Source organism: Ictidomys tridecemlineatus, chromosome 2 (genome assembly GCF_052094955.1).
Source record: "Ictidomys tridecemlineatus isolate mIctTri1 chromosome 2, mIctTri1.hap1, whole genome shotgun sequence".
Taxonomy (NCBI): Eukaryota; Metazoa; Chordata; class Mammalia; order Rodentia; family Sciuridae; genus Ictidomys; species Ictidomys tridecemlineatus.
This window is the reverse complement of record NC_135478.1, coordinates 9,525,307-9,541,343: the sequence shown is the minus strand read 5'-3', so window position 1 is coordinate 9,541,343 and position 16,037 is coordinate 9,525,307. Positions and strand designations below refer to the sequence as shown.

General features: G+C 53.3%; 2 protein-coding genes across 2 annotated transcripts; one reads left to right on the top strand and one right to left on the bottom strand.

The window, feature by feature from the left end:
• Positions 1-2,733: 2,733 nt before the first annotated feature.
• On the bottom strand, positions 2,734-8,876 carry Get3 (guided entry of tail-anchored proteins factor 3, ATPase). Its single transcript, XM_005336197.5, has 7 exons — positions 8,691-8,876; positions 7,783-7,930; positions 4,713-4,861; positions 4,485-4,635; positions 3,676-3,783; positions 3,391-3,588; positions 2,734-3,089 (listed from the first exon to the last, which is right to left on the bottom strand). The coding sequence occupies exons 1-7, from the start codon at positions 8,849-8,851 to the stop codon at positions 2,958-2,960; spliced, it is 1,047 nt and encodes a 348-aa protein (XP_005336254.1). The 5' UTR covers positions 8,852-8,876; the 3' UTR covers positions 2,734-2,957.
• Positions 8,877-10,309: 1,433 nt separating this feature from the next.
• On the top strand, positions 10,310-13,775 carry Trir (telomerase RNA component interacting RNase). The gene is made up of 3 exons (XM_005336198.4): positions 10,310-10,741; positions 12,973-13,050; positions 13,352-13,775. The coding sequence occupies exons 1-3, from the start codon at positions 10,400-10,402 to the stop codon at positions 13,457-13,459; spliced, it is 528 nt and encodes a 175-aa protein (XP_005336255.1). The 5' UTR covers positions 10,310-10,399; the 3' UTR covers positions 13,460-13,775.
• The last annotated feature ends 2,262 nt before the right edge of the window (positions 13,776-16,037 follow it).

The following is a 16,037-nucleotide window of genomic DNA, read 5'->3' as shown; positions in this document are numbered from 1 at the left end:
GAAGCACACATTCAGCTTCCCTTAACAGCCTCACACAACCACCGGACATATCCTGGAGGGCAGTGTGGCAGCACATACTGCCATAAAGCCTTCCAGAGTCACACATGGCACACCTAGCTCTCTCCAGGCAGATGGGTCCTGGACACACCAGGCTCTGAGCTCACAGTCACACAAGGTGCTCTCAACAGCTTCAGAGGACCGGCAGAGAAGGGATTCAGGGGGCTGCATTGCCTCATGATGGCACAATGTATAGACAGGCAAGTACACAGGACCAGACAGGGGCAGACCCCGCCCCTCCAGGACGCTTTCACACCGCAGCCATACATAGGCTATGGCTGCAGAGGTCTTCATCCCCATCTCCCCTGGACAAAGATCACACACCGAATGTGGGGACACCTCCCTTCAATACAGTGGCACATAGACCTGGGCCAGAGGGGCACCCCTCAGGTCCCTGAGATTTGCCAGTGTGGTAGAGATATAATCACACAACAGCAAATTTGTGGAAGAGCAGTTCCACTGATTATAAGCCCCCAGGAACCACTCACCTGGATTTGTACATTAATGTATTAAGGCAAGCTCCTCCCCAGTGCTTCCTGGCTGTGGTGTGTGCACACACACCCATACACACTCGGGTCTCAGACACTCAACAATCGCATGAACACACAAACTTGGGTACATAGACCCTTGTTCCCCAAATTTGGCAAGGATTTGGGACAGATGTTCCCTCTTTACAGACACCTACAAAGAGGGCATTCCCAGTCTGGCACAAACTGCACCCCCCCACTCCATCCCCTGACCGGGAGAACATTTGCATGCAGACCAGTGAGGGAGGGGCACAGTCCTGGCAGGGGGCAGACACTTGAGAGGGGGCGGAGGCAGGAAACCCTCAAGTCCAAGGGTGCCCTAGGAGCTCTGATGGCTATGTGCAGCACCACCCGGAGGCCCAGCCAGCCAGGACATGGTGTTCCCAGACTGGCAGATGTCTGCCCCGCCCGGGGTAATTAGGAGCCAACCGGCTTAGGCTCGCCACCCTCGGACCCGAATCTCCGCTGTCCAGCTGCCGGACAGCCTATAAACAGGAGCCAGGGGGCAGCTGGGGTGACTGGGGCGGCACCGCAGCTGCCAGACCTAGGGAGGGAACAGGGTCACCAGGACGTCCTTCCGCTAACTGCAGCTAGACCTTCCTTGCTCATCCCCTCTCCCCCAGCACATGTCCCCATCCACCCCCGACTGCAGGACCCCGGGGGCGGGAAGCAGACTGCCTAGCAGGCTGCTGCTTCACCTGCTTGGTAATTGTAACACCAATAACAAGCAGCTCTCCTTGGCAGGTCCCTGCCTGTGATGAGAAATGCCTGCGTATTTCACCTCTGAATCCACACGCTGGAGTATATGCAATAGCTGCTGCACCTGCCACTCCCACTTTCTAGGTAGGGAAACTGAGGCTCAAATGACGTAGCTCTTTCATGGAAGAGCTGGGATGGGAACCCAGGCAGTGTGACCAGAAGCCTGGGGTCTTTGCCACCACATGCACCCCCTTTTGTTTATGTACACCACCCCAACGTGTCCACACCTGCTTGCACACACCCTGTGAAGCTGAGTGGGGGACACGTCTAGGCTCGTGGCTGGGTTCCCTTACACACACACCCTGGCACGCCCAGACCCTGGGTGTGTACACCCTGAACACTGCTTCCTGACTCTGTACCCCTAGTCCCAGCTCCGGTTTGGATCTTGCAAACACTCAAGGTCAGGCCCTGTCCTGAGCTTTCAAATGTGGACGACAGTGGCTGTGGTGGCACCAGCAGAAGAATGAAGAGCAGGGGCCAAGGGGGTCCTTTTGGGGTGCCTTCCAGGTCACCGGGCAATCTGTTAATCTGTGCCATGGTTCAGAGAGTGGCTATACTGAGGTCCCCACTTCAAGATGAGGAGACCAAGCTAAAACAGCAGGAAGCCCAAGCTGCAGGCCAAGGCCCTGTGCAGATGGGATCAGCTTTCAGGGACCCAGCCTGAGTGCTCTGCCATCCTGTCCCTTGTCAGTCCCACTGTTGTGGCCCTTTGCTGGGAGGGGCTGATGCCATCCCATGGAGGCAGGAATGGGGGGTGGGTGGAGATTTTTAATCCCCAGTCTGGCAAGCCCAGCCTCTGCCCAGGGCGCCCACTAATTCCCAAACCAAACAGCAGGCAACACTGGGCCTGCTGCCTGCTTAATCCGCTCCCACCAGCCTGCGGCTGCCCAAAGGACTTCTGGGTTCCCACACTTTTTTTCCCCTTTGGTACCAGGGATTGAACCCTGGGCACCCTGCCACTGAGCTAAATCCCCAGCGCTTTTTATTTTTTAGACAGGGCCTCCTTACCTTGCTTAGGGGCTTGCTAAATTGCTGAGGCTGGCCTCCAACCAGGGGTTGTCCTGCCTCAGCCTTCCACGTCACCAGGATTACAGTCATGCACCACCCCTCCCAGCTAGATACCCACCTTCTTGAGCTTCTAAGGAAGCGGGCAAAGGCCCATCTGTCTCTTCCATTCCAGGCATCAGTCCCCTAAGCTATGCAGAATCAGAACAAGGCATCCCTTATCCAAGACACCCTTTTCCCAAAATTGCCATGATGAAAGTGCATTTCTATTAAGTCTCTGTTGTGAACTTGCCCTCTACATGTGCCACTTTGCACAGTGCACAAACTGTGCAAATGTCCATGAAGGTGCTCACCCCCAGCCACACCTCCCAATACAACAAAGGCAGTGGTTTAAGATTATTTTATTGAGGAGTGAGAGGCAGGGAGAGGTGGGGGGCAACTACAGCTCCCCCGAGCCCCACCAGGGGGAACAGACCCTCTCTCTGTCTCCCACCCCCCAAGTAGCTCCCCCTGTACTCTGGGGGACTTTGTGCAAACTCTGCCCCAGGGGGGGAGTAGGTAGGGTGAAGGGTGGGTATGAAATGGCAGCAGCTGGGGATGGTGGTGGTGCTACTGGGCACTGGGGGGCTTGTAGGGCTCCAGAAGGAGGGCAGAAAAGGTGTTGACCTTGTCTGCCCCCCGCACCTCATGCGGTAACAGCGGCAGCTTCACGATGTGGAAGTCTTCATACAGGTCCTCCATCTGCAGCCAGGGCAGAGGGCAGAAAGCAGAGATCAGGGGACAGGAGGACAAGGACAGAGAGTGGGTCTGGCTGGGAGCCTCCCAGGGTCAATGAAGGAAACTGGGCAGAGGCTTCACGGTGTCGTAAATGGGAGTGGTGCCAGTGAGGCCACTGGACTAGACTTCCTGCTCCCAGGGTTACTGCTACCCAGGTCAGGTCAGCCACAGTCCTCCAGGGACAGTATGATCTGCAGTGGGGACGGAGGGGAGGAGGAAGGGCAGAGGTGTCTCTGCTGGCCCAGGGCTGGGTGGGCAGGCACACCTGGTCCAGGTACTTGGCCTGGATCTTGTGGCGGGCCTCACACATCTTGCAGGGCTTCTCGGGGTCCGGGAAGACAAGCTGGTTGACGATGATATTGTGGGTGTCAATCTTACACTTGGCTAACTCCTGGATAAGTCGCTCTGTCTCGTATAGGGACAGAAACTCAGCAATGCACACGCAGATGAAGGTCGTCTGTTCCTGTGGGGAAGAGAAGACAGTGAAGGGTGGGTTCCAGTCCTCCCCACCCCCAGGGAGCCTCTTGCCACCTGGTGGACCAGGACTCACAGGGTCCTTGAACTGTTCACTGACGGAGCGAATGACGGGCAGGGTCTCCTCCAGCTTGGAGGCCAGCTGATCTGCGTTCATGTCGCCCAGGCCTAGCATGTTGCACATCTGTGGGGAGGAGGAACAGGCTCACTGCCTGCCAGGGTGGGGAGCTCTCTAGATTCCTGGTAATCCCTGGTGGTATGAGGTATGAGCCCTGGAGCAGACTCCAGGTGTTAGTCAAATCTCAGCTCTGCCGTTTGGTGGGAATCATGGTCAAAGGCCTGGACCTCCTGGGGCCTCAGTTTCCCCAACTGTAAGCCTCTGAGAGCCCTTGTGAGGTGAGCTGGGACATGAAACTTTCTCAGAACAGTGCCAGGCACATAGTAGGTGCACAGTAACTGTTACTATCTGAGGCTAGGGGATCATGTGCGCACCACGGAGGTAGAGCTGGAGGTGTTCAGAGAGGTCCTGGTAATAACCACGGGGCCACTCTGAGAACCTCCACTGGGCAGACAAGGAAGGTGGTGCCCAGACGGGTGAGCTGCCGTGCCTGAGCGGAGCCGGGCTGCACAGGGAGTGCAGAGGGGGTGGGCCATCTGGATCTGGACAGACCTCCAGGCTCTGTCACCACTTGGTGGATGGAGCCAGGGAGAGATTCCTGCCTGCAGGATGGGGGAGACCAACCCTCCTCCCCCACAGTGAAGACAGTTTCACCCAGTGAGAAGTATGAATCGAGAGGGGGAGAAAGGGTGTTTGTCGTGGCACATCTGGGGAACTGGGGGCCCACTCCCACTCTGGGATGCCTGGATACCCGGGGCCCCGCATGCCTGTGAGATGAAGGGGCTGATCTGGTTCTTGATCTGCATGAGGCGGCCCAGGCCCCGCTCAACGATGGTGGGGAAGTTGAGTAGCCTGAGCGTGTGGCCCGTGGGTGCCGTGTCAAATACCACCACCGAGAAGTTCATGCCCTTCACCAGCCTGAGGGGAGACAGGGGTCAAGCCTGCTGCGGCCTCTCTTCCAGGGGCAGCCCCCACCCCAGCCAGCTGGACCTGACCTCATGACCTCAGCGTAGCTCATGGCCTCATCGATGCCTGGGAAGGCGCTCATGGCCTCCTGCATCATCTTCTTGCCCATGCTCAGCATGTTGTCCTCCTCAAAGAACTCATCGGGCAGCTCCGCCACGCCCAAGCTGGGGTCGATCTCCTGGGGGCCGAGGGGAGGAGACTCAGGCTGCTGTGACTTAGGTCAGACTTCCCTTGGGGACTTATGGTCTGGCACTGTTGCAGTCAAACCTTCATAAACCAGTGGAGAACTGCAAACCGGGACCAGGCCTGTAAAAGGACGCTGAAACCCACCACGGGGCATTGACATGGCTGTTTCCCACCTGGAACTTGGCTCCCCATGATACTCCCATGACAGGCCCTGACCTCTTCGTTCCTCTGCTGCAAGTCTTTCTTGAACACTCTGTTTAGCAGGGGGGCCTAGCAACCTCTCTGCCCTGCTTTCCTCTCTCCCTAACACCAGCCCCTTCTCAGACCCCACAAGGCTTTAGTCATGTTTGCCTGCTGTTTCCTCAACCTGCTGTCTTGCTCACTTGCTGTGTCCCCAGCAATAAGAACAGTTCTAGGCACAAAAAGGTCTTCAACATATATGTGGAATCCTTGAAAGGATGACCAGGCCGGGGTTCCTGGCCAGCCTGGGTTCCATGCCTCCCTAGCTTCCTCCTGGGTCACCTCTTCTTGGTGGCTTCATGGTGAACCCCCAAGTTGCCCTCAGGGTTATCTCTCTGTGGGGAGCTTGTACTCTCCCAGTACACTTGCCAAGTCAAACTCTTGATGCGTTATTTCTAGTGAGAGGGTTACCTCTGACTTCCACATTCCATTGTTGGACTTTAACATCCTCTACTCCAGCCTCAGATACTCTAAGAGTCACTGTGTCACTGTGTCCCTGTTCCCTGTACATTGTCAGTGTCCCTCGTGGTCAGCACTCTTACCCAGCCCAGGCTCCAGAGGTTGCTTCCCTCTTCCCTCTGTGGCTGACAAAACCCCTGCTCTGCTGCTTCTTAGCTATCTGTGTTGTGCACCCGAGGGCCTGTGCACACCTGACCAGTAATTCCTGATCACAGAATTCCAATGGGCCCTCTTCCTGCTCTCGCAAGTGTATATGTGGCGTCTTGTCCCTCCTCAAACTGCTCTGTCCTACTCACTGCTGAGGCCCTCATCTCAGAGGCGTGAAAGAGAAGTTACTGGCTGCCAGCACCATCGGTCTCTTCTATTCCCTGCTGCGTCCCTGACTCTGGCAGAGCCTAAGTTCTGGGTGGTGTGCAGGATGAGAGTCATCCTGCCTGAGGATCACTGTCTTCCAGAATCACTTGTTCCTCCCTGTGGGCACATTCCCAGCAGCAAACAAACATGTTCTACAACTGCTTTTCTCAAAATAGCCCTTGTTAGCAGGTGGGGTAGCAGTACTTCTGGGATTTGTAGTCCCTGCTACTGAGGAGGCTTAGGCAGAAAGACTGCTTGAATCCAGGACTTCAAGGCCAGCTTAAGTAAGATAGCAAGATCTTATCTCAAGCCTGCTGTGGCCTCTCTTCCAGGGGCAGCCCCCACCCCAGCCAGCTGGACCTGACCTCATGACCTCAGCGTAGCTCACAGCCTCAGCCTCATGGATACCTGGGAAGGCGCCCATGGTGATCACATGCCTGTGATCCCAGTGGCTTGGGAGGCTGAAGCAGGAAGGACAGAGAGTTCAAAGCCAGCCTCGGCAAAGGTGAGGCGCTTAGCAACTCAGTGAGACTCTCTCTCTCAATAAAATACAAAATAGGGCTGGGGATGTGGCTCAGTGGTCAAATGTAGTAACCTCTCCCCAGCATTCCCCCCACCACCAAGATCCTATCTCCAAAAAAAAAAAAAAAACTACCCTGGGACAACAACTTTTAAATCAATGCTAACCCTCCTCAAGCTTCAGGTTCATACATTTAAACTACTGTTATGGTATCCCCACGCAAGTAGGCAGATTGTCCACAGATTCACTGTGGACAAATCAAAATTCTCCCCCACTCTGCCAGAACTGGGAATTGAACCCAGGGGCACTCTATCACTGAGCTACATCCTAGCCCTTTACTTTCGTATTTTGAGATTGGGTCTTGCTAAATTGCCAAGGTTGCCTTGAACTTTCGATCCTCCTGCCTCAGTCTCTCAGTCACTAGGATTACAGGCATGTGCCAACACTTCCAGCAAAAAATCAAAACAATTAGATCCCAGTGTCCCTCCTAAATCTGCTCTTCTCCAAGTTTTTTCCTATCTCAGCTACTCAGGAAGAAAAAATAAATGAGATACTGGATTCAATTTTTCTTCTCTCCAGTTAAAACCAAGCAATCTCTCTGCTTTACTTCCAAAATGTATCCAAAATCTAACACTCATCCCCCAATATCCTGTCCCCATGTGAGACCTGGCCACTATCTCAGCACTTACCTGCTTATATCCCCAGTCTCCTTGTTAGTTTACCTGCTTCCACCTTTGACTTATGATCCAATTTCCATAGGACAGCCACAGAGAACTTTTCAAAACATAAATTTGCCTATGACAGTGCTCTGCTTAAAATGAACAGCTTCCTGCAGAGTGCTGCAGTGATGCCTCCTTCACATGCCTATAATCCCAGTAACGTGGAAGGCTAAGGCAGGAGAATTCCAAGTTTGTGGTCATGCTCAGCAAATCACCAAGACCCAGTTTCAAAATAAATAAAATGGACTACAGATGCAGTTCAGGGGCAAAGTGCCCCAGGGTTCAATCACCAGTACCAATAAATGAGTTAAATGAAACAAACAGCTTCCTAAAAAATTTAGAATCAAAGTCAAACTGCTCATAGTGGCTGCAGAGTCCTATGCCAACTTCCAACTCCTCCTTCCCTTGCTTGTGCTTACTTAGCTCCAATCACTCTTGCCTTTTTCCTGCTCCTCAAACACTTCTTCTTTTTCCTCTGTAGGTATGTTGAGGAAGGGGAAAAACTGGAGAGATAAAATACAGAATGAGCAGAACATGGAGTCTGCTAGTGGGTGTATCTAAGAAAGGAAAGGACTGAAAGATCTCTTCCATAAGTTAGGAGCTAAGCCCTGCTTCACTTACCATAGCAAAGAGGTTGTCATAGCCTTTGACTTTGGTAGGCACCTTGGAAAACTTCTGGTCAAAAGCATCTGAGATGTTGTGGGCAGGGTCTGTGGAGATGATCAGAACACTCTCACGCCCCTTGGATAGCTGGACTGCTAGGCTGCAGCTGCATAAAGGAAAAGTCAAAAAGTGGGGAGGGAGGCATGGGGCCCTGCTCCCTGTGCCTGCAAGGGTCTGAGATACAAAGACCTAGATCAGAAGGGTCTTGAGAGATTATGGATCACTGCAGGATCAAATCTTAATGCCTCACCTACTGACTACTCCAGCTGAACTAGAGTGGTAAGTTTCAGCTGACTGAGTCTGGCTTGGTACCTGTTCCTTTGCTGGGCACAGAGTGGCATGATCCAGCTGTCCAGTCGACATAGTTTGCTTCTATGCCTCCTCCCTAAACTCTAAGGTGAGAGATCCATTGCACTCCCCGGTAAGGATGGATGGTTCAGTCCACTTGTCCAGGATAATGTGCCCCAAGGACCCATCACCCTTTCACAGCTGATTGATACAATCGGATCTTGTACCCTTTCCTCACTCTTCAGCAGACCAGGATAGCTTGCCCTGGTGCCCTTCCCTCTACACTGAGCTCACTTGGGTACGGTACAGCTGACTGGGATATCTAAGTGCCCCTCCGCCCTGCCATGCGCTGGGTACACTGAAGTTCGGCACTTGAGCCCCAACAGGGATAGCGTAACTTACAAAGTGCCAGGCCACCATTCAGGTGGAACCTTTTATTCACTGCAAGTGAGTACAACCCAGAAGACCCCGACCCAGCCCCCTACGCCGGCTCGGGTGGAAAAGCCGGTTCCGGGCCTCCCCTTCGGTCAGTGGTACATCCCACCCGCCTTCCTGAGCCCCCACCGTAGCCTCCTTACCTGCAGGTGGTCTTGCCTACGCCACCCTTGCCCCCGACGAAGATCCACTTAAGGCTGCGCTGCTCGATGATGTTGCTAAGCGTGGGCTCCAGCGGCTCCACATCAGGTGCATCCTCGAACTCCTCTGCTTCAACCCCCCACCCTGCCACCCCCGCCGCCATCTTGGAACCGGCTCACGTGATCAATCGGGGCGCACCACGCAAAGCGACTACAGGAAAAAAATGTCTACCGCATTCCTGTCGCGGGCAGGAGTCTGAATTAACTTCCACATGGGATGACTTTTGTGTGATAATAGAAGCTATTGTTTTATTGTTTTACGCTTTTAGAGCTCACCTTGTCGGCCTCTTGTCTATATTTTTCCAAGGTCTCCTCCTGCCTAATGAACACATTGGTACGGTCCAGTCTACTCCCCTTCACTGATTGGACCCTAAGTCTTTCAGCCTCCTTTCATTGGTTACATATTTTCTTACTTCCACCAGTCACACTCACGACGTGGTAGCCGCCAACCTCTCCTTAGCAACCAGCCAAACACCCTGTCCCAAGCGTTTTCAGGGAAGTTAGACCTGAGGTCCGTCCTAGCTCCATTTTATAGGCTCAATTTCGTGTCGATCATTTCCTCCCTATTCTCCAAGTTGGGCTCCAACATCCCCTCAAGTCCGCCCTCTGGTGTGACTGTTATTCAATTGGCTGTGAACCACCTGGCTTCTGCCTCAAACCGGTCATGGACAAATATAAGTGGAGGAACCCGACAGGTCCCTGAGCCTAATGGGTTAGCTGGAAAACAACTCCAGTTGTTTCTTCATATCCGTGTCTAATACGCCCCGAATCCTCGTGCTGGGCAAGAACCATATCTGCAACCGCGCTCCTTGTTGTAGGAGGGATTTTAACTCCGGAAAATCTTCCCGCACTTGACTCTCTGTTTGAGGGGAGACTCTAAATTCAGCAAATTTGAACCCCTGCCCTGGGAGAAGAATACAAAGCAGGGCTTCAGGTCCTTGGCGGCGACCCCAGTCCAGAACACTTTTACTCTTAGAAGGGGACTCCAATCTAGAAATATCCTCCTTTCATTTGATTACTCCTGCCCCTAAAAAAATAACCTTATTCTTATATAAGGACCCCAACTCCATGCCAACGGTATTCTATTCCCAGATAATGAGAGTCATTCCAGAGACAAGTGTCCAACTCAGAGACACTCCTACTTCTAGTTCAGGGTCCTAGGTTAGATACTTAGATCTCGGTATGAAACCAAGTTCCTATGTGACAGCTGAGCACGTGCTCAAATGGGACCTCCAAACAGGGTCCTTTTACTCACAAAGACTATCCTTGGTAGCAGAAGAGAATTCTAGCCATGAAAAGCTAATGCGTCCCCCCCACCAATCCCTAGCGGGAACCCCACTTCGGAAAACCAGTCACAGCCCCAGTGTCATTCGATGGTCCCATTCCCCAGAAGCCTCTGTGTGCAGAACGCCAACCAAGTACCGCTATTTTATAGACACCCTGGGCCGGCGCCTCCAGGTTGCCTACGGGGTCAGGTCATACCCTCTTTCGCTCCGCCCCAGGCCCCGCCCCAGAACCCGCCCCCTCTGCGGACGCCTGAGGACCCGGACCGCTCGTCCCGGCATGCATTGTTCCGGACGAAGCAAGTCGGGCGCCAAGCGCGGGGCCGAAGCGGCCTTCCCGGAGTCCTTTGCGCGGCACCTGGCGACAAAATGGCTGCCCGAGGGAGACGGGCGGAGCCTCCGGGCCGGGAGGCGCCAGGCCCCGCGGGCGGCGGCGGGAGCCGATGGGCTGAGTCGGGGCCAGGGACGTCACCCGAGAGCGGGGACGATGAGGTGTCGGGCGCCGGTTCAAGCCCGGTGTCGGGCGGCGTGAACTTGTTCGCCAACGACGGCAGCTTCCTGGAGCTGTTCAAGCGGAAGATGGAGGAGGAGCAGCGGCAGCGGCAGGAGGAGCCGCCCCCGGGCCCGCCGCGACCCGACCAGCCGGCTACCGCAGCTGCGGGCCCTGGGGATCCGAAGAGGAAGGGCGGCCCGGGCCCCACACTCAGCTTCGTAAGGAGCCGCGGGGGTGGGGGCGGGCGCCAGGGCCTGCCTTGGCCGGGGAAACGGGGCCCGAGGATGGGAACCAGTATCCAGATCCACCCTGCGCCCCGAGGAGGGGGCCATCCGGGTCACCCGCCGAGGACGTGGGGCCTGGCTTCCCGATGAGAGGGGGCTGGGGGCGGGCTTGGGGACCCCCAGATCCTATTCCGCGGAAACCAGGAACCGCGAATTCAATTGGAAGCCGCACACTGGGGTTAGGGAAATCTGGATGCCAGGATTTCCGTTGGAGTGGTACCGGGACTTTGGATACTGGAACCACTCCCAGCTGTGGGGAAGGGGGGAAAATTCAAGTCCCGCTTCTGAGCTGGGTGCCTTAGACTCAGACTGCTGACCGCGTTCTTAGACTGCTTGACTTTTCTGGATCTCATTCAACCAGTGTCCATTTATTGAGCATCTTGCCTTATGTTGGGCATTGTGCTAGGTGCTGGGGATGCAGTGGAGAGCTGCTGGGCTGGCCTGCCCTCTTTGTGTAGTGCGAAAATGGACATCATCACATCTTCTGATGTGGTGACGGTTCCATGAGGTGATCCTGGAAAAGTGGTTATCACAGGTTGTCTTATAGGAAGGGCTAACCCAGTGGTTCTCAGTTGAGGATGATTTCTCACCCCCACATTTGACAAAGTCTGGAGACATATTTGGTTGTTAAAACTGGGGAGATGAGGTGCTAGTGACATCTATGGGTAGAGGCCAAGGATGCTGCTTGACATCCTACAATGCATAGAACAGTCCCCCTCACCGCTAATAAAGAATGATCCAGCTCAAAATGTCATAGTGACAAGTTGAGAAACTATGTGGTAAGTAAATGGAACATATATTGATCGTCAACTCTGAGTTTGCTTTGTGTCTGGTGTTGAGATCAAGGCCTGTAGTGTGAAGGAAAAATTATTGATTTGAGATTTGGAGGATGGGGTCAGGTCTTGGATCAACCTGTGTGGTTTTAGTACATGATCTAATCTGTCCAAGCCTCAGTTTCTTCATCTGTTAAAAATGGGTGTAAAGGCTGGGCGTGGTGGTACATGCCTGTAATCCCAGTGATTCGGGAGGATGAATTCAAAGCTACCCTCAGCAATTTAGCAAGATCTAAGTAACTTAGAACCTGTCTCAAAATAAAATATGAAAAGGGCTGGGAATGTGTTGCAATGGTTAAGCGTCCCAGTTCCTGGGCTCAATTCCTGGTACAAAAAAAAAAAAAGATGAGATGGCTGGGGATGTAGCCTAGTGGTAAAGCACTTACCCAGCATGTAGGAGGCCCTGGGTTTAATCCCCAGCACTAAAATGAAATGGGAGAGAGAAAGGGACTTGAGAATAGTCCTAGTAGCACCTAATGCCTGGTTGAGGGTTGGTGGGACTGGATAAGGTTGCTGAAACCTGTTGCAGACCCTGGAGCTCTGGAAGGCTCCAGGCAGGGGGAGAAGGCAAAACACTAAGGTGTGAGTCCATAGTGAGACTTGTCTTTGAGAAAGGGGAAGGTGTCAGGCCCTGGATTATTGTGATAACTGTGGAGGCTGAAAACCTCTCCATCAATGGGAGCAGCAATGGTTGTCATTGCCTTTGACATTCATTTCTTGAGAGGCCATCATAGCCACACCCCCAAAAGACTAGGTGCAGGGGAGTCAGTGTTGCTTGGTGGTTAAGAATGCTCTTCTCCCAGTGGCTTAGATACACCTGACCCTGAATCCACTTCCACAGTTTGTCACCAGCACAAGCTCTCCTCAAGGACTGTTACCTCACCTGTGAAATGGGGAAAGATGTAACCGTCATCTTAGGGTAATTGTGAATATGGAAGGAGATAAAACATTCATAGCACTCTGCACAGGGCTTGGCATACAGTAAGTGCTCAATAAAGGGAGCTGTTGCTGCCTATGTGGTCCCTGCCACAGGAGGATGAGGCCTCTCCCATAGAGAGTAAGGACAGAGTTGGTCCCCACGGAGGTGGGCACTCCTTGGGCTCCCTGGGAGGGCAGCCCGGGGCCCAGGACTGCCTGGGCATCGTGGGCCAGGGCAGGCGCTGAGTCGCGTGTGCTCCTCTCTGATTGCTGCGCAGGTCGGCCGGCTGGTGGAGCTAGGCGCGGCGTCGGGACAGGCCACCTGGCCGGGCTAGGAAGGTGTAGTGGGCCTCAGCACCGCTAAGGGCGGGCCCGGCTCCTGTAACCCTTGCAGTCTTCTGTCCCTTCACCCAGGTGGGCAAACGCAGAGGCGGGAACAAACTAGCCCTCAAGACGGGAATAGTAGCCAAGAAGCAGAAGACGGAGGATGAGGTGAGCAGGCTGCGGGGGCTTCCCTCCTTGCCTTTGCCTTCCAGCCTGTGTGCTGGTCAAACCCTGTCCCGCATCCTGCCTTGGATGGGTATATCTGGTGGAGTAGGAGGGCTTTTAACAAAGGCCCCTGATAACTTGACTTCACATATCTTTGCCTCAAAGCCAGGGAGTGCCTTCTGGGTGATTGGGGGGTGGGGGTCGTGGGGGTGGGTCACCGTCTCAGGACATTCCTGACCCTGTTTCCTGGCTTGCGGGTCTGCCCCTGCCAACCCCCTCTTGTCTTCCACCTCCACCCCCACAGGTATTAACAAGTAAAGGTGATGCATGGGCCAAGTACATGGCAGAAGTGAAAAAGTACAAAGCCCACCAGTGCGGTGACGATGATAAGACTCGGCCCCTGGTGAAATGACCCCTCCCCGCGTGCCCACGGCCTGGGACTCTCTGCGATGTACATAACTATTTAATGCAGCGGCAGCGGCGGCAGCCTTCCCCGAGGACTGGTACACAGAAGGAAATCGAGGTGCTCCCGCAGCCGCGGAGGATTCTCCAGGACTCTTTTTTACCTTGAGCACTTGCCTCCTGAGACTTAATAGAACAGTGGTTTACTGTCCCCTTTCTTCCTGCTCCTTGCTCTCTCTGGCTCTCTCTCTCTTCCTCTTTTAGCCTCCTTCTCCCTCCCCTTAGCCATCACTTCTGGGAAGTAAAGAACTTGACTTAGTGCCGGAGCCTCTGTGCTTGGTTTGTCTTCTTTGCGCCGTGAAACTAAATGCCCGCGAGGCGCCTCCCCCCATCAAGAAGCGGCACACCTGCTAAAAAGCTCAATGAAGGAGGGCTGTGGGGGGGTTTGGAGGACTGTGGGGAGGTTTGGAGGACAGGGCACATCCCCTCCTCTTGGCTTAGACTCACCTCAAGACCCATCGGTCCTCCCCTCTGACCTTAGGTCCAGCCTCTTTATAGTCCTATTTTGACTATGACTATGGGTGTAGTTAAGGGGTAGAGTGAGTATCTAGCACGTGCAAAGGCCCTGGGAGTGCACACATACACATACAAATCGCCCATTTTGACTGGGCCGAAGTTGTTACGTTGTGCATTCAGCAGATAACTCCTGAGCACCTATTCTATGCCAGGGCAGTTGTAGGTACCCAGGACTACAGCAATGAGCAGCAGGTCACTTCTTTTTGCATTTGTAGATAGAAACAAGAACAAAAAGGGGAAGCCCTTTGGGTGGTGACTGCAAACAAGGATAGAGGAGAGGTTTGGGGGAGGTGTCTATTTTTACTGACATTTGATCAGAATCCTGAGGGAGGTGAGGAAGGGTGTCCCAGGTAACCTGATCAATTAGCATAAAGACAGATCTGAGAATGGCTGACCCTGAATTGGGGACCTGAGGAAAGACTGGCAGCTGAGGGGCTGGGAAAGCATGGAAGTGATGCCCCATCTGACTGCTCAGATTCTGCCTGGTGGTTTATGGGGTAGAGTGTTCACTCATGTAACAAATCCAAGCATTTGATTTCATGAAGATATAGCTACCCAAACAAAATACGTTGCCCTTGTGGCTCTGACATTGAGTTGGGGAAGGGAACACATGAGAAATGAGTACACGGAACACATAAAATGGTTATACCTTCTACACAGGAAGGTCCCAAAGGAGAGTGGAAGAAGCGGGAATTTCTTAAGAGAGTTAGTTATGGATGACCCTCCTGAGATGACATTTTGTTCTAAATTCTGAAGGATATAGGACAGGCAGGATGGTCCTTGGAAGATTCTAGGCAGAAGGAACAGCAGGTGCAAAGACCCTTAGCTGAAACTGCTGGCTTGTCAAAGACACCACAAGCAGGCTTTGGAGCAGGACACCTTCCCCTCTCCCTGCTAACACAGTACTTGTCTGGTTTATTTTCCATGAGGGCTCAAAGGTCCTCTGGGGAAGCTGAGATGGCCCAGGTGTGACTTTGGCCTGGGGGATGGCACTGGGGTGGTGGGGAGATACAGGAAGCTAATGGAGGCTTTCCTACCACCTCCTCCTCAGAAGCCAGAAGCCAACAGCAGCCACTGGATCTTTAAAAAGAAACGACGGGAGAAGTAGGTCGCCCCTGCAGCAGCTCAGCCTCTATTCTGGAACATCAAGAGACAGGAGGATCTGAAAGTCCAAGCACCTCCCTGCACAGCACTATCCCCAACCTGGGAAAAGTGAAGGGGGAGGAGAATCAATTCAGGTTTTGGTGAGTCACACAGCTCTGCCTTCAATCTATTTTAGTGCCTGTTGGCTGTGTGCTTTTGGGTAAATCACTTAGCCTTTCTGTGGTTCAGATCATCTATTTTTATACATAAAAGGGTAAAAATATGGAAGCATCTCCAAAATCAAGTTCTAAAAGTAAAGAACCTGAGCTGAGGGTGTAGCTTAGTAGTTGAGAACTTTCTTGGCATGGGTTCAATCTCCAGGACCACACTCACATTGTTAACTAACCCTGACATTGTTTGAAACTGCTATTGCTTCTCTGATGAAGAAGCTGGGCTATGTTTTGTTTTTGTTTTTGTTTTTTGTTTTGTGCTAGGAATGAAACCCACAGCCTGCTGCATGCTAGGCTAGTGTTGAGCTACATCTTGAGAAATGTATTTTTTTTTTTTTTAAATGCTGACCTTGGGCTGGGGATGTGGCACAGTGCTTGTGTAGCATGTATGAGGCCCTGAGTTTGATCCCCAATACCATGAACAACTGACATTGTTGGGTGTGGTGGTGCATGCCTGTAATCCCAGGGTCTTGGGAAGCTGGGGCAGAAGGATCACAAGTTCAAGGCCAGCTGGGGCAATTTTGTGGGGTGGGGATGGTGCACACCTGTTATCTCAACCGTTCAGAGGCTGAAGCAGGTGGATGGTAAATTCAAAGCTAGCCTCAGCAACTTAGCGAGGCCTTAAGCAACTTAGACCTGTCTCAAAATAAAATATAAAGAGGGCTGGGGATGTGACTCAGTGAGCACCCCTGGGGTTTA

What these genes read in the sequence shown, in the direction of transcription:
- Get3 (XM_005336197.5), bottom strand. Translation starts at nt 8,851, where the DNA reads ATGGCGGCGGGGGTGGCAGGGTGGGGGGTTGAAGCAGAGGAGTTCGAG. An exon ending in GTAGGCAAGACCACCTGCAG is followed by an intron (nt 7,931 to 8,690) that starts GTAAGGAGGCTA and finishes TCCTTTATGCAG; the next exon opens with CTGCAGCCTAGCAGTCCAGC. An exon ending in AGCTACGCTGAGGTCATGAG is followed by an intron (nt 4,636 to 4,712) that starts GTCAGGTCCAGC and finishes GTCTCCCCTCAG; the next exon opens with GCTGGTGAAGGGCATGAACT.
- Trir (XM_005336198.4), top strand. Translation starts at nt 10,400, where the DNA reads ATGGCTGCCCGAGGGAGACGGGCGGAGCCTCCGGGCCGGGAGGCGCCA. An exon ending in CGGGCCCCACACTCAGCTTC is followed by an intron (nt 10,742 to 12,972) that starts GTAAGGAGCCGC and finishes CCCTTCACCCAG; the next exon opens with GTGGGCAAACGCAGAGGCGG. An exon ending in AGCAGAAGACGGAGGATGAG is followed by an intron (nt 13,051 to 13,351) that starts GTGAGCAGGCTG and finishes CCACCCCCACAG; the next exon opens with GTATTAACAAGTAAAGGTGA.